Source organism: Lineus longissimus, chromosome 5, assembly GCF_910592395.1.
Source record: "Lineus longissimus chromosome 5, tnLinLong1.2, whole genome shotgun sequence".
Classification (NCBI taxonomy): domain Eukaryota; kingdom Metazoa; phylum Nemertea; class Pilidiophora; order Heteronemertea; family Lineidae; genus Lineus; species Lineus longissimus.
The window spans coordinates 3,089,572-3,115,306 of NC_088312.1; the positions used below are offsets into that span (position 1 = coordinate 3,089,572).

The 25,735-nt window shown below is 40.6% G+C and overlaps 1 protein-coding gene across 12 annotated transcripts in view; it reads right to left on the minus strand.

Annotated features, from left to right (window-relative positions):
• Nucleotides 1-25,735, minus strand: part of LOC135487999 (dystrophin-like) — a 224,721-nt gene that overhangs the window by 13,780 nt on the left and 185,206 nt on the right. For 6 of the 12 annotated variants that reach the window (XM_064772341.1, XM_064772343.1, XM_064772335.1 and 3 more), the window contains 16 exons: nt 18,275-18,435; nt 17,404-17,560; nt 17,091-17,220; nt 16,487-16,641; nt 16,053-16,187; nt 15,089-15,219; nt 14,564-14,719; nt 14,257-14,393; nt 13,806-14,013; nt 13,383-13,468; nt 12,994-13,160; nt 12,467-12,633; nt 12,123-12,234; nt 10,517-10,659; nt 9,404-9,439; nt 220-294 (listed from right to left, as the gene is read on the minus strand). In XM_064772341.1, coding sequence (XP_064628411.1) covers nt 220-294; nt 9,404-9,439; nt 10,517-10,659; nt 12,123-12,234; nt 12,467-12,633; nt 12,994-13,160; nt 13,383-13,468; nt 13,806-14,013; nt 14,257-14,393; nt 14,564-14,719; nt 15,089-15,219; nt 16,053-16,187; nt 16,487-16,641; nt 17,091-17,220; nt 17,404-17,560; nt 18,275-18,435 — 2,156 coding nt within the window. The remainder of the gene's footprint in view (nt 1-219; nt 295-9,403; nt 9,440-10,516; nt 10,660-12,122; nt 12,235-12,466; nt 12,634-12,993; nt 13,161-13,382; nt 13,469-13,805; nt 14,014-14,256; nt 14,394-14,563; nt 14,720-15,088; nt 15,220-16,052; nt 16,188-16,486; nt 16,642-17,090; nt 17,221-17,403; nt 17,561-18,274; nt 18,436-25,735) is intronic. The other 6 variants (XM_064772338.1, XM_064772337.1, XM_064772336.1 and 3 more) reach the window with 6 other exon arrangements.

Sequence of the window (25,735 nt, forward strand, 5' to 3'; positions counted from 1 at the left end):
GTTCCTTCATTGACACAAAGAGGGCAGCAACACTGATTTATTGGTAATATCGTGACAAAAAACATTGACATCCAAGGCTACAGTTTTCTACATAAGGTCATCTAGTCACCACAGCTGATGTTAATATTCAAATCAAAAGAATATCTTTGTGTTAAAATACCACATCAAATGATTTCTTCGCAAAATTGGATGAAGGGTCAACAACATGGGTGTTCTTACCTTGTTGCATAGAGTTCAAGTCGAGAGTGCATATCATGGGTTGCATTATTATGATGTTGTGGACTAGGGGCGGGGCTGCAAAGAGAGAAACAAAGACATAAGGTCATGCAACTGATTGAACAAGCAACAAAGGTTTACCCCATTCTCTGAGTCAGGGGCGCACTGGATCAAATCTGAAAATGAGAGGGAAGGACGTAGTGGTTATAAGCATATTGCTCAGCTGAATGAGCCAAGCCCAGATATCCCAATGGGGTACTTCTTGGGTCTACAACAGATATGACTACAACAGCCTCTCTCTTGACCCATTTCCACAATCAATCAAAAGAGAAACTGATCAGATTCCAAAATACATCGTATGATAATTAGAGCAAGAAGGATCTCCTGTCATACTAAATCTCGTTACAGGGCTCTAGCTGATGTTCTTACAGTTTCCCAATTCAATTATCAACGTCGGATTGATTTATTGTCAAAATCTGAATAACATGACATGGCAATGGCATATCCATTATGTGAATATTGGGCTAAAAGATCCGTTATGTTAAAATCGAATATTGAAATATGATATTCAATTTTTATTGAGTTTCCTTCATTTTCCAATCAACCTCTATGTTCTCTCAATCAGTCTCACATACACCACATTAAATAGAGCCTTAGAATAAAGGAGTGTCATATTGAAACATCCAAATACACACAGAGACATTCTGTATTAACTGGTCAAATCTCATCTGCTGCCAGGCAGCAAATGGGTTTTGTAATTCCCAAAAGTATTTTTATTGAACCGTGGTGCAGAACAAGTGGTATCAGGTAGCCTGTCTTGTAAGAACATTGTGCAGAGCAGAAGTTACAGCAGCAAACCATTGGCTGAGGGCTCAGCTGAAATCACACCAGTGTACTATCTGACTAAGGGCTGAGCAGAAGTTACACCAGCTTACCATCAATCCCAACTTAGAATAGTCAAGCTGATAGTCACCAACACACAACATTTTTGTACCATTAAGGGCCATCATCAGCCACACAAGAGTTTCTATAGCAAGCATTTAGTTGCACAATTCCCCAAGGGTAACTGGTAATTTCACGCAACAATAGGCTAGTTGCAGTAACCAGCCATGATTATTCCCTTTATGGCATCCTGCTTATCAAAAGTTACCAATGATTTGTCTCATGGAAAATTTGTCTCCACGGAATACTGGTGACTGTTTTTTGGCTACATTCAATCTTGGTGGAAAATTGGGTAGGCAGAGATTTACAGCAACTTGGGATGTGATAACATGGTATGCCTCGATGTTGAGGATGTAATCTGGCACCAATACTGCCAGTGGGTATGAATTCCGTACTGGATGTTGCGGATGTATAACATATTGAGGGATGGTTTACACTGTTGACTATGCATTACTTTTATCATACTTTTTCATCCATTATGACTTAGGTACATAACTCGAAGGAACATGACCTCTTGTTGTCTATTTTGCTTATATCTTGCTGATCATAAGTCAGCTTGACTCGAACCAAGAGGGATGAAAGAGAATAAAGTTCTACACGCAGTAAATGGGTTTTGGCACACCTTCTAGTGGCTGGCACCCTTTTGTAGAAAACCTTTCAGGCTTAAAAGGAAGGCAACTGACTGTGACAGCGGAGACTTTGTTGCATATCAAAGTGTCCTCCCAGTAGATTACAAATCCCTGTAATATCCTTGATGACAGACTTCAGCATTATGCTTAACTTGATATTTGAACTTAACTTCAACTTGTAAAGCCTCTTAGGTTTCTCTTAAACATCTAGTGGTTCGCAATATTTATTAATATGCACTGGGAGACATAGGATAGGAGAACTGACTTATTCATTTTGGTCACGCTTTCCTTGAACATAACTCACGCTGTTGTTAATGAAGTACAAGACAAGAAATCACTAGGATAGTCATATTATGGATATTCCACACAGCATACCAAGTCAAACAGTTGTACTTGCCTCTCTGAACAACTGACTAAGCTCTTTCTATCTATGTTCTGGTAATAAGATATAGCAATGGCAGTTCCTTGGCACAAATGATCCGCCAATGTTGCCATAACATATAACAAGACTCCAGAGAATAACACCAATCACAATATTTGCTGAAGACCACCATGGGACCTATGTTATGAGAAAGCAATATCAAATGTATTGTCAAGGCCACAAAGTTAGGCTTGCTTCATTTAACAGTATTTATATTGGGATCTTGATTCAGTTAGGACCCATCTTGAATTCAATTGTTCCCAGAGGCGAGTTCTTCATCTGAAGCCAAAGGAAAGATTTCAAGGCTGCCGTCGCTAGACTCTGGAAGAATATCACCGATAAGTCATCAAAGCCAATATTTGTTGAGGCTTACCCTGTATGTGCTGGGACTTTTATCTGAGCCGCCGACTTCCTAATAAAACTAGAGCCAATTTACAATATCATCAATGAAGATATAGAACAGTTTCGTATTGCCCCACAAATACAAAAGGTGTGTTCAAACATACATGTGGGTAGAAAAATCTCAAGTTTTGATCATAATTCCATAACAGGGGCACTCCCAAGAGACGGCTCAGCAAAGCAAATCCTGACTTGAGCAACGATACGTAGGAGCGGCTTATTGATGACGAAAAGAAGAGTGCTATTAGGAGGCAAAACAGCCGACTGAGACATAATCTCAGCAGATACCAACAACTTTCACAAAGGAGTGGGAATCTATCAACCAATGGATACAAATCCTGTTAAAAACTACCTCCGAAACATGTATAACTTCTTTTCACAGTCTGAAAACCGTCAAAACATGTATCGCTCCTTTGATATCCTGATACCTAGAAGCGATTTCGTCTTCAGTGAAGCTTGAACCTTGGAGTCTGTAAACATGTCCCTGTCGTGATCTTTGAGATTTTAGGTGTCAATCTTGGAAACATGGATTCTTTTGCAACTGATAGCAATATTGAAGAACTTCCAACTAAAAATTCCTGGGTACTGACAGCCTGAAGCCGAGTGCGCTATGGCAACTGATCTTTCTGACGTCAATGCCAGCAAAAAAAAGAAGACGAATGGTACACCGCCCACAGAATGAGCGAAACCATTGATATCAGACTTACTTAGGCTACTTACCTCCAAATATTTTCTTATAACTGGTTCATCAGTAAAGATTACATCCACACAACTAACAGTGGGCCCGGTTATTGATATTGGCATCAAAGAACAAGCCCCCAGGCTCTCAACAGAACGTGCAAATGACAACATGCCAAAACCACAAAAAGAAAATCAGCCAAGTTCTCATATAGGCTTTTACGCCTTGGCCACCAATCCCCGCTAATCAAAAACCTATAATTCTGCTGCTGCCGGCACCATTTATGATCTCTCCATAATTGTACCAAAATAATTCCACGGTTTGAACACACTTGCTGATGAAAAATACAGCAGAGTCACGTCTGCTGACAGCTTTCGCCAACATTACACGCCATTTTTACTTTTTTGTCTATCTACTTAGCAAAACTGACAGGAGTATTTATTGACATTGGCTAATGGTTTCACTGTTATACCATGGGTCCACAGAACATCACCGATTCATAGGAAACAGTCACGTGATTGCAGAGGCTGATTTCACTGGATGTTGATCAGTTATGAAAATATAATTAGCATCCGCAAACAAGCAATTTTTGTTGCGGCAAGCTGCAATCATATTTGCATGCGACAAAAAGCTCTGATGTCCTAGAATACTCAGAATGGTTGCCACTCTTCAACATTTACCATGTTTACTAGATATTCATGAACCCTCCTTCATCATGAAAACTGGCGTGCCAATCAAGTGCCAAACACTTCCGACACGAATGATTTCATTTGCATATATTTCGTTCCACAAATTCCATGTCTTAAGCCTCTCACACTTAATGAATCCACTTTTCTCAATCTCCAGACTAAAGGCCACACAAACTATTGGGAATTTCAAGTAGTCTTGTGTTCATAATGACAAATATTGGAAAAACTTCAATACAAGTATGTGGACCAAAGAAAATATTAATTGATCCAGGTGCATAAATCAGAATGGGTGATACCCATAACCTTTCATCTGTCCTTAGAGATGTTGCATTAGACATGCTAGACAGTTCCAGAAAAAAAGCAGAAATCTCAAATATCAGAGGGAAGCAATACAATGACAGCACACCATTGACAGCATACCTTTGACACCAGAACATTAAACTCAAAGAACCTCAAATTTCCAATCCTGATGTTTTGAAAGGATTGTGGCGCCCCTCTCCGATCCAAGAAGGGGAGGTGAGCAATCTTTAGCACTAGCATTGGGCAACCTATGAGGGAAATTTACCCCAGCCAATCTTTCAGGGGTTGATCATGCCAGCTAGCTGGTAGCAACGATATGTCTCATTGATTTGATCCATCCCTACCTTTATACAAAGACGCGCTCTTCAAAACTGAACATACAAACATGGCAAGAAGCCGACAGGAGGCGAATTGGACTTACCAGAAAAACCACACCAGCAAAACAAGAGGAATTTCAAACATCACGGCTAGAAAAGCCACCACTCTTCCAAGGATTGTCAGAAAATGATCCATCTTAATGTCCTGGCAGTCCTGGCAGTCACCATCTATCATGAGGCATTGGTCGCCCAGCCATGAGTCATACTGTCTGCTAGAATTCATTGCCACTGCTTGGACCTGTTGAGTTGGTTTATGGATGAAGTCACTTGTGATTTGATTTATACTTACTGATGATAACTCATCACATTTGTTGGAGTACAGCAGCAGGATTAAAGTAACAGTACACCAGGGGCAAAATTAGGACACATTAGCTGAGTCAGCAGTTATGATTGACTTCCTCAGTATAAGTTGACCAATTTGCTAGTGAAGGGGAAAGGGTTCTAGTTAGAATGCTAATCTGATGGGAAGGCAGTTCATATCGACAGGCAGAACAATACAACTTGTGCCTAAACCAAATGAATGTCAAGGTTACATCCACACATGATTGTCAATGTCAAGGTGACTTCCACGAATGAATGTCAAGGTGACATCCACAAATGAATGCCAAGGTGTCATCAAGTTGACAATCCACTGGTAGACGAGTGCCAAAATAGAGTCTGGGGTAACCTTTGAATACATTGTAGTTTTGACTGACACATACCTTGAGCCTACCAAAACAGTGATAATCAGCCTCGGTCCAACTCAATGACAGAAAAGATAATGTTGTATTAGAAAAAAAATATAAGTCATTGCCAACACTTTGCCAAAATAGACAAGAAGGTCAGGGTCAACCTGAATTCTAATGGAGTGCATAATTGTAAACTGAAAATTGATACATAGCCTACCTTGAGCCTGCCACTAAGGTAATCCGCTCCTTTGGCACTACATCTGCCAGACTGTGACTGCTGTCAGAGGCCTGACACAGGATACCCCCCATTACCATGTTCGCCAAGCACCAGGACAATGTGCCAAGCACAGGGGATAGACGAGGAATACTTGTTGCTATTGAGTAGCACTGGTTTTCACATTCATGCCAGCAATCGTCGTCAGAGCCATGCGCAATATGGACGCTACCATTAGCAACGCTAGGGGAGACTGTGGTAATCTATTACTCGGGCCGCAATGATAAAACCGATACGACGATTGGATATGGCAAGTCTGGCATGGGTTCAGAAAATATTTGCATTAGCTCTGATAGCTAAATGACATGATTCAGTGACATATTGACGCCAGCGGTATCTACTAATCATGGAACAAAAGCTTAAAACATAAAACTTCACAATTAGCAAAACCCTACCCAATCAAAGAACTAACCATCTGGTAGATTTTTTTCTTCAAATTTGATATTGAAGGCAGCATTCGACCAACATAAAGAAAGATACTGATGTGTTCAAAACTATGCCTCAGTCAATTATTCATGTGAAACCATGGACTTGACACACCAAGAAATCGAGGTTGAATCTGAGAGCTCTGGAGGGGGCTTGAGACGAGGAATCTGCTCTACACTGAGACAGAGACTTCTTAGCAACCTATCTTTTAGAGACCTGATGGTGTAAGTGATATGATTTGAATTACATATGAAATTTTTTTCACAGTGTATCAAATTTGCAGCGAAATTACTCCAGAAATATTAGGTAACACAAGCGTAGGTCACAAAACCATTTTGTCATGAATTTTTAATTTGTGTACGGATTAGAGATTCATTCCACCCACACGCCAATACTGAGGTGGTCACAGATGCATCAACCTGGAGTCAGATGAACTCTAACTGCCTTCGCACTGCCCACAAGATCCCAATTATTTCTCTATATCAACAGGTTTATAGCTAGCTAGAACATCAGGATAAATAATTAAGTGCTAAATGGCACTTCCTGGTGTAGAATATTACAATTGAGGATGTTCAATATGTTCAAGGTAGGACTTGGGGACACAGCAGAATCCTGCCGGGCTAAAAAGGCTGGGCATCTACATAGCTAGTTTTCATTAGTCATAATAGGGACATGAACATTGCTTTTGGATACAATTAGCACTAATTCACCAAGTTCCCTGTGAAACAATTTTACCTGCTTCGCTGAGCATACAGATAGGTTGCAACAAATCATGGATAATGTTATTGATCACATCCACACCACTTTGGGAGGAGAGATGGCACATGCCTTGTGGTAACAATTTAGGCAGCCAATGGCATGGAGCCTTGTCAGGAACTAGGTCACTTTTTGTTGTCCTTCGAACCGGATTCAGCAAGAATGCCGCAGAACCAAAGCAAAATGGCAAAACTTACACCACACCACTTGGGAACACTTGGTATTTCCACCATAAAATTGAAAAATCACACACAATATCAACAGACTTTGTCTTAAATTCCTCAACAAAAGATGATAGCTTGCAACATGTTTGACAAAGGGATGATAACCTCACATGTCTCCTTTTGGCAACAAAGGTTTGGAAATTATAGGTGCTGTTCATCTAAGGGACATTGCCTTTATTTGTGATGAGTGGGCAAACCGTTATCATCAGGACCTACCTGTTGATAGGAGGGTTGTCCAGGGAAACGATACACCCATTATCAGTGCTGAGAACAATGCGAATCATTAACTCCATCACAAAATCGAGAGTAAATTTCACCAATCAAGACAACTGATCTTCAGTCTAAGGTTTCCAAATCTGAATCCCCCTAGATCGGATGCTCAAATGATCTGAAATTGTATGCCTAGATAGGGCTCGGAAATGATTTTGAAAAGGAAATATCTTCTGAGATTATTGAGGTTTCCATGGTTAGTTTCCATAGCTTGTAATCGGAACAGGGATATGAGTGGCTGAGGTTACACCAAAGAAGGACCCTGTGGCATGACATGGTATTCGAAGGTAAGAGGATTGAACACACCTCGTGCTCAAAAACAATGTTTGGCTTGTCAGCTTGAAGGAATCTCTTCCTTGATGTTATCGACTGTGATATAAGAAAGAGGCTCAAAATGATCTTGAAGAATGGGATGAAGAGATTACCTACTTGGTCATGGTTTCTTCTCAACTAAAGTTTGCAGCTTGACTTGAAGCACATGATACAATGAATCAACAGAAACACTTGTGTCATAGTTTGAACAATATACCCTTTGAACAGAAATTAGTTTCATCATCAAAGCAACTGCAAGTGCAAACTCCTGATCCTTAAAGATGAAAAAGAACCAATGATGCCAAGACATTACTTTTTACCAGAACTTCAAGGGATTACCAAGCCAAGGATCTTCGCCAGTGTTCTTATTACCAATAGATGACGCTTTCCTTGTTGTCAAACAGCAGAACTTAGACATCAATCAAATGACACACAGTGTAATCGTCTTGCTCAAGGGAACATAGCTTCCTCACTTTCAATCAAGAGTCGCTTACAGCAAATGACAGTTGACTTTGAGTCGTGCGAACACGCCAACGCCGTAGCTCATCAAAGTCACCAGAAACTCACACATCACTGGTTCATATAAAGTCAGTATAAGTACCGCTAGCGATTTCCTCGATGCCTGGTGATAGAACACATGTAAGTCACCACCCCAATGAGCACACACATGCTCAAGTGGAAAACTCTAGTGTTCACGAACAACTTTATTGACCATGAGATAATAGAATCATGGTGGCTCAAGTCAATTATGCATGGTCATCTAATGTCTAGTCTTCATAATGAAACAAGACAGCATCATAAAATTGGCACAGCGAGGAAAAGCTTGCATGTCAATTTGCCATCTAATCAGGTGTTTTTTATCAAGAGATGGCTGCCTTATAGACAGCGTGCTCAAGAGGTTCTCTCTCAAGATGATCAACAACTGTTCCTTGAGACTGGGAAAGAAATTCTTCTCATTTATGGTAACACTCTGATGTTCTTCATCTCTGTTGACACTCTAGAGTTCTTAGTCATCACATATGATAACAAAGGAAAGATTGAATTTCACAAATTTCAAAACCAAACATGTTAAAGTTGCTTGCATCTCGAGATCACAGTGAGAAGACAAAGTCAAAAGCTTCTAAGAAAATGTTTACAAACCACAAACCTTTGAAAGTAACAAGATGCTATGCTTCAAAACATAGTCTCATGCCTTGGAAACGAAATGAGGCAGGGACCAGAAAACTTCAAATGGATATACAATGTTTGAATTTCTCACCTGCTGTTTGAAGATATCATGATAATGAACGAGCTCGGGTACCATCGAAACAGTAATTGGAACTAGAATTTAATCAATATACTAGACCAGACTTGCTGGTACTGTTGGCTTAATCAAGCGACGAGTACCAGGAAGATGGCCAACAAATTGGTGAAAAGACACCAAATTGGCCATTATGGTCCAGTTGATGAGGCTCCGTCATATAGGGGGAACATAAAAGGTTTCTAGCGATAAATTGTAGAATATCGGTAATTGTTACAAGACAAGACGCTTCATTAGAATAGAGAACAACAGGCAAAATGTGGTGTATTTCAGACTCTTAAGAGCATGAATATATTTGCATAACAGGTTTGCATAAATAGGTGTAGTGAAAATCGTGCCTACGAAATGAATTTCTGATGCAAGAAATCAAACAAAAAGAGCTCAAATGTGCACAAGCTAGAAAAAATATATTCACAATGCAAATCAGAATCTCGTTTTGATAAATATAAACACTTTGAGACTGCAATATCACAGGCGTGAAGAGAAATCAATAGAAAAAAAAATTGCAAAAAAATATTTACTTTCTGCCTCGCACTCGGCATCTCCGTTCTGAGAATCTGCAAGCCAACGAAATCAAATGAAACACCAACATCACCAAAAAAAATTGTCCAATTATCACCAAAAATTCTGAAAGTATCAAACAAAATACACAAGAGGTTGGACTGGAATTGCTCTCGGTAAAAAACACTATTTGGGACATGACATGGATACAACCTCTTATTTGGATCCAATCGTGAGTACTTATTTCTTGTTAGGACGAACGCACTTTTGTAAATATGATTAGCTCAAAGATGACCTGGCTGATGTAGCAGGAACTGTTTTGTAATCTGGCCGATTCGCAAGCTCTCTTGATATTCAGTTTCACGATTATATTCATCCAGGAAACCTATACCTTGTAATATATTTGACCGAGATGTTCAAAGCTCCCAGAGAAAAAAACAGCGAAAATTTAACTAGAGCAATATTTAATTGTATGAAATGCCTATCTCTACCAACGGACCAGAGATATGTTTCAAGGTATAAATATTGTTCTTTTATCTTTTCGTGATAACTACCCAGACGCATAAAAACTATTGTCAACTAATCATCTATTGTAGAAGAATGGGTCCCTTGCTGATGGAATACCAACAAGTGCGAAATTAAAAAGTCATAAAACCCTCGATCTGTCTACAAACCTGGCATAAAAAATTCATATTTCATGGTTATTACCATAGGAAAACTTCTTGCATTGTGAAACATGAAAGGTATTACTGCTTCAGCCATAAAATGGCAATAAACATGACAAACCAGAATATTTCTCCAATGATTGCGTTAACGCTTTTTATTTTCACAGATGGAGGGTGTCCAGCAAGCATTTGCATCCAAATTTATTGTCACTTTCCTTTAGCATAATAATGCACTGTATAGAAAAGAGATTGGACTACTCCCAATGTTCAACAGCTCGGACTTAAAAGAAAATGACAATGAAAATGCCGACAGAACCAAGAGAAAGTTGGCACCAGTGCTCTCAATTTTCATAACTTCCATTTTTTTGTGCAAATCTAGGTGATTAAGGAAATCCACAAAAATAAAGCATCCGTGGAAATTTAATGGTTCACAGTGACGAGATAAACGAAATAACGAATGCTCCCTACCTTTCTAATGTGTCTCCTTCCAATACTGTCTGTACGGGTAAGTAACCTAACCGCGGATGCTTCTTGAAGTAGCGCTTCGACTTGAACTTGTTCTTCAGCACCTTGCTAAAGTCTCGCACGTCTTCGCCAGATGTTGTCTTTAACAGTAAACGAGATGAGAGAGAAAGGCCATAATAGATGGGGTTAAAGTTAGTAGCTAGGCTAGCCAAAGCAGCCTGTTAGCAGAAGCGCTGAAAGAAACCCGATCAGTTTGTGCAAAAATTCCATTTTTCATCTATTTGTTTATTACCCTACCGATCTCTACTGTAGGTGGTCATTTTAGGGTACAGGTAATAGTAACTGGAACATGATTGGTGAATCAAGGAGATGAGGTCTGATGTCTTAGGCTTTTTTTTATCTAAAAACTACTATTTCTGTTCATATATTCCAAAATGTCACTCCAACCCTTGTGTCAACAGGTTTGCCCCTCATATTGGAGATCTCTCAATACAGCATTATCATAGACTAACCCTGCTACCTTAGTATTCCTTGTTGCCATGGAAACCTCATATCTCACCATAGCAACAGGTGATTTACTATGCGTGCATGATTAAGAGATGGGCAAAAGATTGGGATCGATCTGCCAGCAGTGATATGACTGATATTGGTTTTACCACTGATGCTTTTTTACCATCTTATGATGAGGAAGATTTCATATCATTTCTTATCAAAGAATGGTTGAGCACCTTTTAGGGCTTAGATTTGTTCAACATACCACAAAAGAATTCCCAAAAGTAAAATTTATCTAAGATCAACCTGTTGTTAACCACCCCATGCCACCTGAAACAGTTCACACTACATGATAGATTAAGCTAACCCACAAAAAACAACCTCAATGTAGGTGTTGACCTCATGTCCATGGCGCCTCGAGACCCACCGAGTTCCTTATTTTTCAACACGTGAAGATTGAGATAGTCACCATGTCCATGGACAACTCCCACCTCTGTCTCTCACATACAAAATGGACGAATCCACCCAGAAAATCCTTCGACCATTCGCTATGGACCAAATACATGCACAGCTCTTACTGTCATAGTTTTGCATTGAGATCAAGCTTTTTACACGCCCTAGATATTGCACACTACAAGGCAGTCAATGCTACCACAAGCAGGGCTGAGGGCTGAAGGTTAGGTGATAGACTAAAAGTGCAATGAAAAAATTCACCTCTGAAAGATGAAATATTTTTTAAGTCCACATATCATCATTTTTGGACTTTGAAATTTTTCTGAATTTTGAGATGAAAAAATATTTGAAGTCCATGGTAAATCTGAATTCATTATGGTAAATCATCATTTCACCAAGATGAATTGGGATTCATTTTCGTAAGGGTAACTGGGTAGGGCAGTGCAATGGTCAATAAAACTACCCCACCTCATAACTGTTAACTAAGAATTGAGGCTGATGGTTCCATCTTGTGTCAAACACTGAAATCAACCAGTCTGTACTAAGGACTGAAAGCACTCTCAACAAAAGGACAAATCAAGTGAAAACCATTTTTTGAACCAAACTCTTCATTTTAGTATGATTCTGCAAGATTTCATTTTTGAATTCTAGAGCTAATACTTACTGCTGTACAATACTCTTGCATAGGGTGGGTGAGTTTATGGCCTTTAGATTTCTTGCCTGAGAAGAAACAGTTCTGACAGATGTCAAAGTTGAAGCACCGTAAACAGCGATATCTGAAAGACAACGTAAGCCACAGTCAGAGGACATTAGAGTATTTCTTTTTTATCAGTTGGTCAGACTGTCGGTTCATTTAACACAAGAATTTTGGGAGCGATTAGACAATTTACTGTCATTTCCAAATAAAAGGTCTTCAGTCTCATACAATTAACGGAATATGATGCATTTATCATCTGAGCATAACAGTGGCAGTGAATTCTTCAGTCAGTGATACGAATCTTCACCTACCTGAATCCCACAATTGGGCATTCCTTACAGATATTGCACTTGCTTTGATGTTTAGCAGACTCTGAGGCAGCAAGACGATGGAGGACAGGTAACCAGACTAAGGACTGGGGCTCTAATTTCAGCCAGTCGAGAAAGTCACTCGCTTGGATCTCATGGCGACCATTGGCCTAGAAAGGAAAGTGAATAGTTAGATTTGAGTATTGATGTTCAGCAATTGAAGCAGTGAGACGATGGAGGACAGGTTACCCGAACAGGGACTAGGGCTCTAGCTATGTACAGACAACCAAGGAGGTCCCTTGCTTGGATATTATGGTAACCATGAGGCAAGACACTAACCCTATACTGCCTGCTTCTCTAAATGAGCCTAAAACCAAAGTTACCTGTGCCTATACCATGGCAAACTCCCTCAGTCAAAACACTCGACTGGTGTCCATATGTGTGTGGCATGCAAAAATGCTCACGCAAGTAATCACTGAGAGTGACAGTAAATGCAAAGAAGAAGTAAGTTCCTAATAGTGCCTTCTCACCTTCATTACCTTTTCAAAACAGCTGCGTACGCTTGGTTCGATGTTGCTTCCACCAAAAGCAGCCACCTCCCCAAGCTGGCGTGGGATCTGTACACAGTCGTGGAGGAGGAGGCCAAGCTTTCTCTGGTCCACGAAGCCATTGGCATCAGCTATCAGTCTAAAGACATCTGAAAATGCGAAGGCAAGGTTTGTTATGGAAATCACATCACACAGTGAATACCTTGCACCACAGAAATGCAGAGGTTAGGTCCAGTGGTACTCAACACATCCAGATAGGTCAAGAGAGAGAGCTCCACTTGTTCGGGGGTTTTTGACCAGTACTGATCGAGACTTTATTGGCCCTTAAAAGGAGTTTCGAAAGATTCAAATTTGGGAGAAGATTAACTTACATCTGTACTTGTCTTCTAGATGAGCTTTGCTCATGAGAATGATTCCTACTTTAAAAGAGAGAACTCGAAGACGTCCACTACGTGCACTGAAATAAGTAGGAATACAGTGATATTGCGTGAACCTTTTATTTTGACTTAACAGATAACCTTGGTCTTGCGCCACAAAGCGACACGTTGCCTGGCGTCGCCTAGCAGTCCCATGGATACACCGCAGTCCAATCAGCCTGAAAACTGATGAGCCGGAGGGTCCCCAGGGTGTCTGAGGGTAATCACTCTCCATTGACAGGTTGTGATGAGAATATGACATTATCAGTTCTTGAGTAATGCTGCAGTGCTAGAGAATCTGGACGTGGTCAACATTTGCACAGAAAATAATTTGAGCAGCTTTGGTAGTTTCTGAAGTAAGTTTTTGTAGGTACTTACGTATCATAAACATTGAGTAACCAATTTAGCACCAAATCTATGCAGAGTGGAACGTTGACTAGTTCTGACTGATGTTCCTCCGCTACCCGCTCGTACATCGACTGACAACAGTTTATGATCTCGATCACATTCATCAGCTTGTCGTTTTGAGCACGAAGGCCATGACTATCAAAGGCATCGGATGCTATATGCATGCCCAGTAAATGTACTGAAATGAAAATAGAAGAAAATGTTAAAGTTTGCGGTTTATAGAACTATGGAAGAGGTTATCAACCAACTTGACGTATTCAGCTTGATCTCCTGAAGCCTTTAAGTAGACCTCAGATGAGCTGATCAATCAGAACTACAACCTTACAATTGCTGATTTTCACAGCATGATATGAAGAGGAGTCGTATCTGACAAGTTTAAGTAATTGTTTGAATAAGGCTCTGATATCCTTGTAGTACTTACAGCACAGTTTCTTCTGTAACATCCTGAGTTTCAAGGCAGTGCGATAAGCAGAAAATCGAACATGGTTATACTCGGACAGAGAACGCAGGAGCTTCGTCATTTGTGGATGATCCCAATGAGTGGTTTCGGTGGTATGACTAGAAAAAGAAAGAAACAGTTAAAAATAATATATGTTCTAATTCTCCTTCAACAACATAAGTGTTTATCAGTGGATTCTGCTCTGCACCAAATCCTATTTGGGTAAAGATGCTAACAAGCCCACTGGTTGCGTCAGTACTTAACTCCCACCCCTGGTAGCGGAACTTACTTGATGAAATAAGGCACTTTGTTCCCTGCCACCGCCCGCTCCCATGGCGACTCCACTGAAGCAGATAAGAAGTGTTGGGATGTTGGAGCAAACTCTCGAAGAGCATTCTGTAATCGTTTTAAGTAATCATCTACACTGTCTATAAGGGATTTCCATCTGAAATTGAATTTGATAATCGTTAGTACAGTTTGACAGTGAAGCACATCCTGGCAAAGTTTCCAAGACTGACATCACCTAACCTTTATGTTCAGGAGCTGATACTAAAACTAAACTGCTTTAGTCATCACAATGAAGTGCAATGAGGTGCAATGTAGGCAATGAGGTGCAATGTAGGCAATGAGGTGCAATGTAGGCAATGAGGTGTAATGTAGGCAATGTGAGGTGCAATGTAGGCAATGAGGTGCAATGTAGGCAATGAGGTGCAATGTAGGCAATATGAGGTGCAAAATCAAAGATGGCCAACACGGAAGACAAAAAATAACCAATATTTGGAGAATGAGGCAAATTGGTGCACTATTAGCTTACCTAGTATTATGGTCTTCTAATTTATTAACATTTATATGAGACAAGACTACGTTGGCATTTTGGAATTCGTTGGCGAGGTTGTTGAGGTGGTCCAGGTCATGTTGGAGCGGTGTGATACGGGTCTGGAAGCCCTGCAAGTAAAATAGACATTTGACGAATTGTGGAGACCAAAAATGACCATGGTGAATTGGGATTCATTTTCGTAAGGGTAAGCAAGTACATGTCTTAGGTTTATTCACTCCAAAGAGTGATGATGATCAACAGACCTGCCATCTGAGGAGAAAAATAGCAACAAATACCATACTATATAATAACTTGATAAGTATTATTAAGATTTAAAGTTTGAAATTTGATTATACCTCATCAATAACCCAGGTGCAAAAAGTTCAATTCACCTAGCTCGGTTTACCGGTTCACAGATATATCTGGTACATATAACATTTACCATCAGTGAAATCGGATGAGATGGGATTGGTGATCAATTGTTCATCTCATTCAGATCACTTTTAGAAACAGGACTGGCCTTGAGTAAATTGAACAGTTGAGAAATCGAAGAATGTTCCAATCGACTAATGACTGCTTGTCAAATACCTGCATCACTAATACTGAACTGTTTTGGATAAACAAACCTTATTACGCTAGCGTCATATTCATCATCCATTTCTAACGTCAACACAACTTGGATGATCTAAAGTTACGTTGTTAAGTCATCTAGTGCAGACACAAACCAAAAGGTGGAGGCCCTGTCTGTTGCCATGCGTCATATTGATACAGCTTAAGAACTAAACTATACACCTCTCAGTACTTTTTGGTGGTAAGACATGGATTTTTTACGCTGAGACTTTAACCAATCAAATTTGCTGATAAGCATTGCATGGGCCACTGACAGCCTGACAACAGACATGAAACAAGAGCTCAAAGGGAAATGGGAGTTCCAAGGCCAACATATCAAACCAACTCTCACCTTAACGTGATCGATTTCATCCTGTAAGCTAACCGTAAAGATATCTTCGATCGACTGCCACCGGGCCTTCTCACGCTCAGCCGACAACAGCTTCCCTTGGAAATCATCCATGGCTCGATGGAAGATATCCAGTTTCTGAAGAATGGAATGCATCATTTGATGAGAATATGATCATGACCATAACGCATACTGAACACTGAATACTTGCATTCTTGTAACCGAATCATGTGTTTCAAATAATGATGATTAGGTCTTTAATCAATTGAGCCGAGGCAATTTTTGATGGACACCAAAGTTGTATTAGTACCAGACATTACTTTTTCTGTGGATTGTCATAAAATTGTTTACCAGCAATAGGCGACATCCTGGACTAACACGTCATACTAATCGCTACAATAAACAACTAAGATTTTTTGCAGACTCACTGCACTCACATTGTATATGTCGTCAATCCGCGCTTGCCATTCTATAGATTTTTGGTTGACCTCGGCCCATTTCCGGTTGAGTAATCGGACATGATGCCGAATCTTTCGAACAATATGGCGGGCTTCTTGTTCCGGCGTGAGCTCACCAGAGGGAATTTCAGATTCTGCAAAATCAAAGGGGATATTCAAAACACTAATGGATTATGCACTCATGAAACAAATTGTTGAAAAATTCATTATTCAAAAACATTTTTTGGACTGGCTCCTTCCTCTTAATGTCCAGAAATAGACATCAACGAGATTGAAGAGACCAATTGGCTTTATCAACTAAGCAGCCAAAGAAGGTTTACTTTTAACTGATTCTAATATTAGCTCACTGTCTCCTGCTTTTAAGTTGGTAAGTTCATCTGCTTATTGACCTATCTTCAAGGATAGCTGTATGAATGTTGACAGACCACTGTCATATTTAGACCAGTCATCAACACCGGTAGTTTCCGAGATAGCTCTTCTCCTTCTGATATGACCTGAACATCAAATTGCAGTCATAGTAGAGACCTGATGGAGACAAACAATGCCTAGTCTCGAAATAAGCGATTGAGGTGTTGAAACCTACCCGACTGACTCCCTTCCCCGCTGTCCGAACTTGTGCGTTTTTCTTCCTTTTCTTCCCTCAGATACATCCTGCCAGTTTCAAGGCTGTGTTCTATCAGCAGTCGTTTCTCTTCCAAGTTGTTCTTGAAAACCTACAGCAAACAAACATGAACATAAGAACAGTCTTCTGGAGATCATCATCCATATTTTATTTCAGCATGTTCAACAAGCTATCAAGGATGTCAGCACGAATTGTTAACCATCTGGCACCCAGTATTAAAACAATCAGTTGGGGGGTCAATTCGGAAATGATGATTACTTATAGCTTGTCGTACCTTGTGGTCATCGTTCTGTTTCTTGACCGACAGCAGGTCACCCCCGATTGGCTGTTGCAAGGAGAGGTCCTCATCCTTCATGGCTAACCATTCAATCAGTTCCTTCAGGGTAGTCAGCAGAGCAGTCCATTGTTCAGCATTACTTTCCAGACGGCCTCTGAAGAATCAAGCACACAGGAAGAAATTTATTAATTAGAAGGTTTTGGCATACTGGTGAAAAATCCAGCAAAAAGCCTGCAGCAACCTGCTGCCAACATCAAGAGACATCTAAAAGGGGTTAATTTGCCAGGGAAATGTTTCCACCGGCCTTGCTATTTTCTTTCCAATCACATTCAGCCTCTGTTTATAATAGCGCGTCAGCCTTGAAACCCTGCCGGCAAGTAATCATCGTCTCCATCATCCTCGGAGATTACACAGCGAGTTCACCATTGACTAGTCGCTCAGTGACCTGCTGTGATAGAGAACTTTGGTAGAGTCTGAATGGCTGAGATGCTAGTGGGGTTTTTGTATGTTTTAAACGATGGGAGAGAAAACGTTACAATGAGAGGAACATCTCTGAGTCAACAATTGCAGCGAATTAGCCAGCAGGGATGACATGCTGACGAGGTAACCCAAGGGCCTTGATTGTTTCCGATCAAAAGCTTGAAAAAGTTGTGCAGAGCAAGAGAGAATGTAAACACATGAAAACAAAGTTTGCAAAACAAAATTTCGTTAATAGCTAAAGCAGAAGGGCCATCGAGGTTCCCTGTTGCTCGTATAGCTAATATCTTGAGGAGCAGTCTTTCGATGTCACAGACTTTGTGGGTCAAGATGAAGGAGGACAGGACATGCCTTGACCAGCATAGATTATCGATGCCCAAATTACACCAACCTAATTTCCACGGATTTCGTTTTGAGCTTCATCCATCTTTGGTTCATTTCATCGATTCGTTTCCTCAGCACCTTGTGGTCTTCCCGGTCGGAGAGTTGACGGCCTTGGCTTGTGAGTGATTCAAAGGCATGTTCATGGGCCTCAATTTCTGCTTGCAGATCCTGGAATAGAAGAGGGAAGACACCCTTAGATCTGTCTGCGAGAACTGTTATTATGAGGCTTTTTACATCAGTTGGAGATGGAGATAGTGCTAAGATGATGTATTGGAAGCATTTGACAGTTGTCTCTTTCATCTGAGGATGATCGATAGGCAATGGGGATGTCAGATGAAGATCAATCCACGCAAGCAGTAGATCTTCCCTTTTCATTAGCCACGACTGAGTCTTGTAACTGAGATGAGGGAACAGCTTGGGTTTCACATATACATGTGAAAGGGATGACATACACCCATAAAGAGCCCTAGTCCTGTCTCTACCATCAGAAAATTGCCAATAGGCAAAGGGGATCTCTATAAGAAATCAATCCACACAAGCTGTAGAGCTACTCCTCCCATGAAGCCAGGATTGGGTTCAAGGAACAGCCCAAAGTTTCACTCTATACTGTCGAAGGTGACGAAATGCTAAGAATCCTACTGATGCCACGTGAGTTTAGTCTCGCTTAGTGTAACTGTCAAACAAGTGACTCTGAGCTCTGAAGTATGGCATGCAATCAATTATAGATTGTCTTTTACGAGAAGACCATCATGAAGGAATCTGTGGGAGGTATTTCAACTACTGGAGGAGAAAGACTCAAATTTTACCTCATTCATTATTCAATACTTGTTAATTGCTTTTCTGATGTTGTCAATTCTGTGATTGAATTTTGTGAAAGGATTTAAAGGCTTGATGAAGAGGAAAAGACTTGAAAAATTTGAGAGGAAAACACTTTACGGCCAGACACACACAGGTTTCCATGGAAACTGAAATTTTCACAAATTATTTACAGCGACTTAAATGAAATGGAATTGCATCATGACATGAAGATTTCATTAATACCGGAAACTTCCCAGACGAGACTGTGAGCCTGGAGTAACTTTAGTGCAGATCACTGGTTCTGTTCCTTTTCATAGTGCTGCAAAGTGGCCTTCAAAAAGGCATCTTTTACAAATCTCACAAGCATGGATGACTTTTCAGCACCAGGGGCAGGGCACAGCATATCCCGATGACAGACAACTTCATGGTTACAGAAAACAAAATGCAGCACGTGACTTCAACCAATTTTTAACAAGAGAAAGCCATTGCAGATAATTGGTGTTGTGACAGTCTGTGATTAAAATATCGGAATAAAGTTGCATGTGCTGTTGGAATCAGCTAATGGGAGAAATCTCCAACACCAAGTTACTCTGCTTGTACATGGAACGACCATGGAAAATGAAATCTTCACCAAGGAGATTGGCTAGATTCTGTGACTGACCGTCAGCCTCCCCAGGCTAATAGGCGGCTGATAGCATGACTGCTACGCTAGCCAACTGTCAATAATTCCTACGACCAGCGATAATCAAAGGTTTAATAACTGCTGGCGGTAATCCTGGGATCAAATTTCTGATGGCAAACAGTTGGTAATGTCATATTTCCTGTTCATTTGGTTAGCCTTATTGACGGTGTCTTGGTTAATATGGTTCATGAGTGTGGACTCATTTGACGTTGGCCTTGAAACTAGAGATGGAAAGCTTCTTCTGTACCACTTAATAATGCCACTTCCTACTTCTTCTTAAGCTCCAATGCGTGGAACAAGGCAAGGGATGGAACACAACTGGGTTTGACAAATTTGACCATGGGAAATACTAACCAGTTTCAAATGATGTTGACCACTGTGGACAAGAACTTTTGCCCAAACAGAACCCGATCATTCCGTCTGCTGATTGCAGACTGGGTACACTCATCAGCCATACATTTAATGATAGCCACAAGAACAAATGCAAAAACGTATCTGCTCCCTCCTTCCTGAACGTGTACCAGCGATTGCGAGATTATGACAGTAATGACCACTTTCAGGCTGGCACATGCCTGGAATCAACATCATTACGATGACCCACAGGAATATTTGTCCTGATGGGGAGCCCATTGACCATTATCTATAAATCACTTGCTTACCATTCTGCACAAAACACATTAGTAACTTTTGTGTTTGTATGAGTCCCAATGATGTTTTCTACGACAGCAGTGTATAAAGAAATGGTCAGCAATGTCTGAGTTGACTGATTGGATGAAAAGAAGAGGAACATTAAGAGAGAGTGTACTTAGAATCAAGGAGGATGCCATGCCTTTCGAGCAGCAAAGAAAGTTGAAATAACACAGTTTTCATGAGAGGTTGTATAATTCATACCAGTACCAGTACCTATCATGAAAGTGGTGTTACTTCAACTTTCTTAGGACACTCAATGACAATTGAGATCAATGGTGGAACTAAGTCGATGTAGGGTGGAAGAATGATAAGAGGAAATGGACCACAGCCGGAGACTCTTATTTGCCTTTTTCACTTGGTGGCTCTTTAAACGTGTTGAAGTACAGGAAGTCAGACTCTTCCTCCCTTTTATCAACCACACCTCACCAAATCACAGAATCCCTCCCTAATTTCCACCGATGCAGAAAGCAAATGTGCTGATGTCATGATTAGGCAACATGGTATGAGTCCTGAACAACCTCTATCCCAGCCTGATCCCTTTGATTTCCACTCAGCCCGGGGATAAATAAGAAATGCTTCAATCACGTGGAAAAGACACACAGTTAAGGCCGGAAAGATCATCATTACATTTTGCAATATTTGTGGAAATACTTGATAATTTCTTTCAGGATAATAAAAGATGCACTTTTGATGAGTTTCTATGCCCGAGTTGAACAAGATTTCTCGTGAGTCACAGCAGTTTTGTCTTTTCTGCTAAAGTAATGCGCTGACTCAGTCTCATGTCAACAGAATAATGCACCCCAAGGTGTTTTTGTCTTCAGTGTGTTTTTCTAAACCATGCAATAAGACGAGGACGGTAAATCAATCACCCTGGCATTCAACTTAAGGACTGGAAGAAATTGAGCTAGCGACAAACTCTATGGTCAATCCTTACTGGGAATGATCTTTTGTCATCTAAGGCTTCTTAGATGATTTCTCTCAAGTGTGGCAATAAAAAGATCCAACGGCATACCCGAGATGTTAGAGTGGGGATTATCACGGCTGTGGGTGGTGAATGCTGCACCATGAAGAGTGGTGTGACTAACCCAAGCATAAAGGCTACAAGTTCATTGTATCTAGTAAGGTAACCTGATGTTATCCATCTGAATACTTTCAAATACCTTTCTAGGGCAGCATAATCTATGCTAATCAAGGCTGAAAGTGGATCTCATCTCTCTTCTTCCCCTCCTCCACATGGTGAGACCTCAAGTTCTTATCCTGCCTGGACATGGCCATCAGACATCAATTACCCTCTTATTGCCAGATCAATAGAAAAAGAACCTTACTCATCAACATGATCAAATGCATCTCTTGGTACTTGTGTCAACAGTTACCCTCTCATATTACTCATTCACCTTCAAAGACACTTTTTCCTGTCTACGTTTAGCCTGTGTTTTTGGGGAGCACATTGGGTGAAAATCAATGCTTTTTCCAACACGACAACCAAACAGTTACGCAGGAACACATTAGAATTACGGTATTGTATCCATTCAAGCTCCCCTCGGAATGAACAATCGATTTTAGCAGATTTTCCTCACTCTTCCTTTATCTCCATGATCTGGCATTGGCTTCGTTGATCAATAGTCGTGATCTTCCATAGCTATATATCAATTTCCTGCCACGCAGAGGTCATATTTCAATATAACACGTTCTCTCAGTTTGAGTTTTATCAGATAGGAAATGGGCATTAAGTTAAAAATACTCGTGACATGAAATTCTTGTGATTTCTCATGTCCAGATCATTGTCCGGCTTAGCAGAGGTCACGTGTCTATGTGCCTTGATCTCTTGAGGAATTACTGAGTCTTCTTAATGCAAAGATGGGAACTGCATGGGTATTAAAGTTGCTTGAGATATTCATGACAGATCAATTTCTTGCCAAGCAGATGTCACGTTTGTCTTGTTCTCTCAAGTGTTATCTCAAGACATTCTCAGATAAGGAGTGCAGCTTGGACTGGCTTATTGTAACAAAAGGTGTGCTCCACCCTTCTTGCTAGCGAGGGAAACAGATGTTTCTTCTTGTTCATCGCATGAAACCGCATTTAATCAAGGGGTAGACAGATGAAGGTCGATGATTTCCGTTTATCCACTACAGAGACGAGTTTTGACAACCCCACACCTCCCACCTCCCCCGGCTTGCTGACATCAGATGAATCACCTAAACTTGATACAAAACACACAACTTGTCAATTATCAAGGCACTGATTAGCGTATTTGATCTAAAGGACACGTCCTCCAAGCAAAGCCAACAATTAACTGATATTGGGACGAAGAACAGCCCCGAAATCCACCAATTAGAAAGTCTTCGTCCTGTCACCAAAATCATCCTTGTTGATCGAGCCTTAACCTTCTAGTTGCCACAGATGGTTTCTGTTGCCATGGAAACGATATCTAACTTCTCTGATTTCTGCCGAGTATTTAGGTGTATATGTATGTTCAATAGTATCGCACTTGTAGTGGGTGGCATTCAAGACGACATACTGTTTTTTCAACATTGAATTGAAAGTCACTAAAAATCCTGAGTGAGTGGTCAGCATGAAACAGTCTGTCGGATCGAGGCCAACATGCATTAGTTTGATAACTGGATGGACATTTTTGACATGCCTGATATAAAGGGCTTCACTATCAAAATGATCTTCATGATCTTTCATATATGGTGTGACCTTTAGCTCAGACGAGACACAAGATAGATTCAGCGGAGTACATTGATGGAGTGATCCTGCTCACTTCTACTACAAGTCTATCAGCCACCAACAGAAACCCCCAGCATCAGCTCTGTCTACACCAATTATGCCCACCTTATATGAGACGACACCCGTTGGGGTTTAGCAAATGAGCTGGTGAGGGTCCTGCCCAAAGGCTAGGGCATGTTTCTCTGTTCATTTATAGCACAGGAAACAGTTTTGCCCATTAGTCTTATGACAGAAGTCCTAGCAATGCTCAATCAAAGGACATAAATATCTTTGTACCCTCTAGGAGGACAAAATCATATCAAAGCTAACATGAAGCCAAGGAAATCCACAACTGATGATTATCATGATTAGTGTAAAGTTAACCTGTGGTCAATCTTCATGCCTTACTCATGTACCATTATGTCTGCACGACCAACTTGACCAACACGCCAGGCCCTGCGCCTCAGGAGGCTATGAAGGCTTTTGCTATTTTTCTCATCTTTTGCTTTGGTGCCCTTGAAATTTCCCCTGCTATGCCGTATCCAAACAAATTTTGAGCCCCGATATGGACCAAGACTGTACCCCTTACTGTTTGCTTGCAAGGTTCATTAAGTTTGCTAATACAATGAGCCTCGTCAGCTCGGGGTGCAGGTGTCATTGTAGATGATGAGGAGTGTTCAGCTGATTATCCATCATCAGGGCCCAACTAATTTGGGGATGGTGCAATGACTGTGACACTGTGGCCAGACTGCTGTTTTAACATAGTGTATATTAAGTAGTACCGATATTGATACTGTTTGACCACTGCTCACACACAAATCATAACCTGACTTTTAAGTCACAAATCAAGCATTAAACGCATGGGAGAGCTTGCATTGAAAGCAGTAGTTGCCAAGATATCACACTGGTTGTATTAGTACTATAACATTTCTAATCTGAGTCAGTCCAATTACAACCCTTAGTAAACTGCCAACATTTTATTAGAACAGAATATGGGGCTAAGTTCTGAGGGTTAAACCTGTGGCGTAACTTGTCTGAACTGGCAACGATCGTACATATTCCCCGCCAAGATATCATATCCGTTACATAGTATCATCTACTGTAATCTGACTGATTATAAAATGAATCAGGCGTAATCCAATCGACTCGATTCTATTTGATCTCGAGCAGACGTTATGACGATATTCACCATATTCATGATGGACATGATAGAATATGATAAAACTGACAGACCCTTGAAGCTATGAGCATGATCAACAGATTGATGAATTGTATGGATTCTCTAACATTTTGTAAGACATCCTATAAGATTTGACATGAACAAGATGAAGGTTGTCTTATTTTGCTGGTATCAGTTTACGGCTCAAGTTCTTGCAGAAAAAAAGGTTTTTTTCTCAAGACTTCGTGAACAGTAGAAGCCTGTGGTATGAGGTAGGGCCTGGCAGGCAATGAGAAGCTTGTAAACCAGCAAACAGGTCCAGGAGTTTGAGAAAGAGAACGGTGTTGCCAGATTGGTAGTGTATGTGACCCGCCATGGCAAAATGAGTCGCATGTCACTCCGAGCTTGACAGGTTGAGGTGGACTGGTTGTTCATTTCACTATTGTCTGCCTTTTGTGAAATCTGAGTATATCATTTGCTTCTATTATGTCCAGGTGCCATTTCAGGCTCATCTTCTGTGCGACATGCGACTCATTTTGCCGTGGTGGGTCACATATTTTGAAGAAGTATCTCAAATAAGGCACCCGGTACACCATGTCTACAATTCGTGCCTGGATTTTCTGAAGTCACACCCCAACCAGTGAAAAGCAATAACATCTCGCAAGAAAATGTAATCCTTGGAGGGCCATCAGAAATTGATCAGTCAAGCATAACTGATCACCCATGTGTGGGTCGTGGTTTTTTCGCCACCAAAAATAGCAACACAATTATCTAGGCGAGGGTATTGATTGGTTTCTGCGATTCTACACGATTTTACTCATTCTCCATCTGTCAGAATCCATCATATCATCCATTGCTGGTAATAATGCACTTTAACCATTTGAAGACAACAATGACATATTACGTCTTGGCAACATCAATAGCATATCAGAAGTAGCATCATCTTTGAGAGCGTTCAAGGATGTGAACCTTAAAGCACCCAGCTTCCCTGAAATGTGATGAATGTGCTCTCCAGAATGCCATCAAACATGTAATGATTATCACCCAGTAATCAAAGTCATCCTCATTCTACCTAATTGATTTCCAATAGTTAATGAGATTGAGTCATTGAGTAAGGTGTGAAATACGTGGACAGTGTTTGATGGTAGGACATCAATGAGATATTGACATAGTTGAGTGGCATGAAATACACATATTGTAGCAGTGTTTTGATGTAGATGATCTTCACACCCGCAACACTGAGCCAATGACTGTCAATCACATTCTGACAAAATGCCTAAAACTAGCAAGCTTGATGGAGAAGTTGATTGATATTGGGCATAAACCTAGGCCTATACATGCTTCCCGAAATTGGTGGCTTACATTGGAACTAACTTTTTCCCCCTTGTCCGTCATTAAAGGCATTCAAGTGTGTTGGTCAACCATGACTA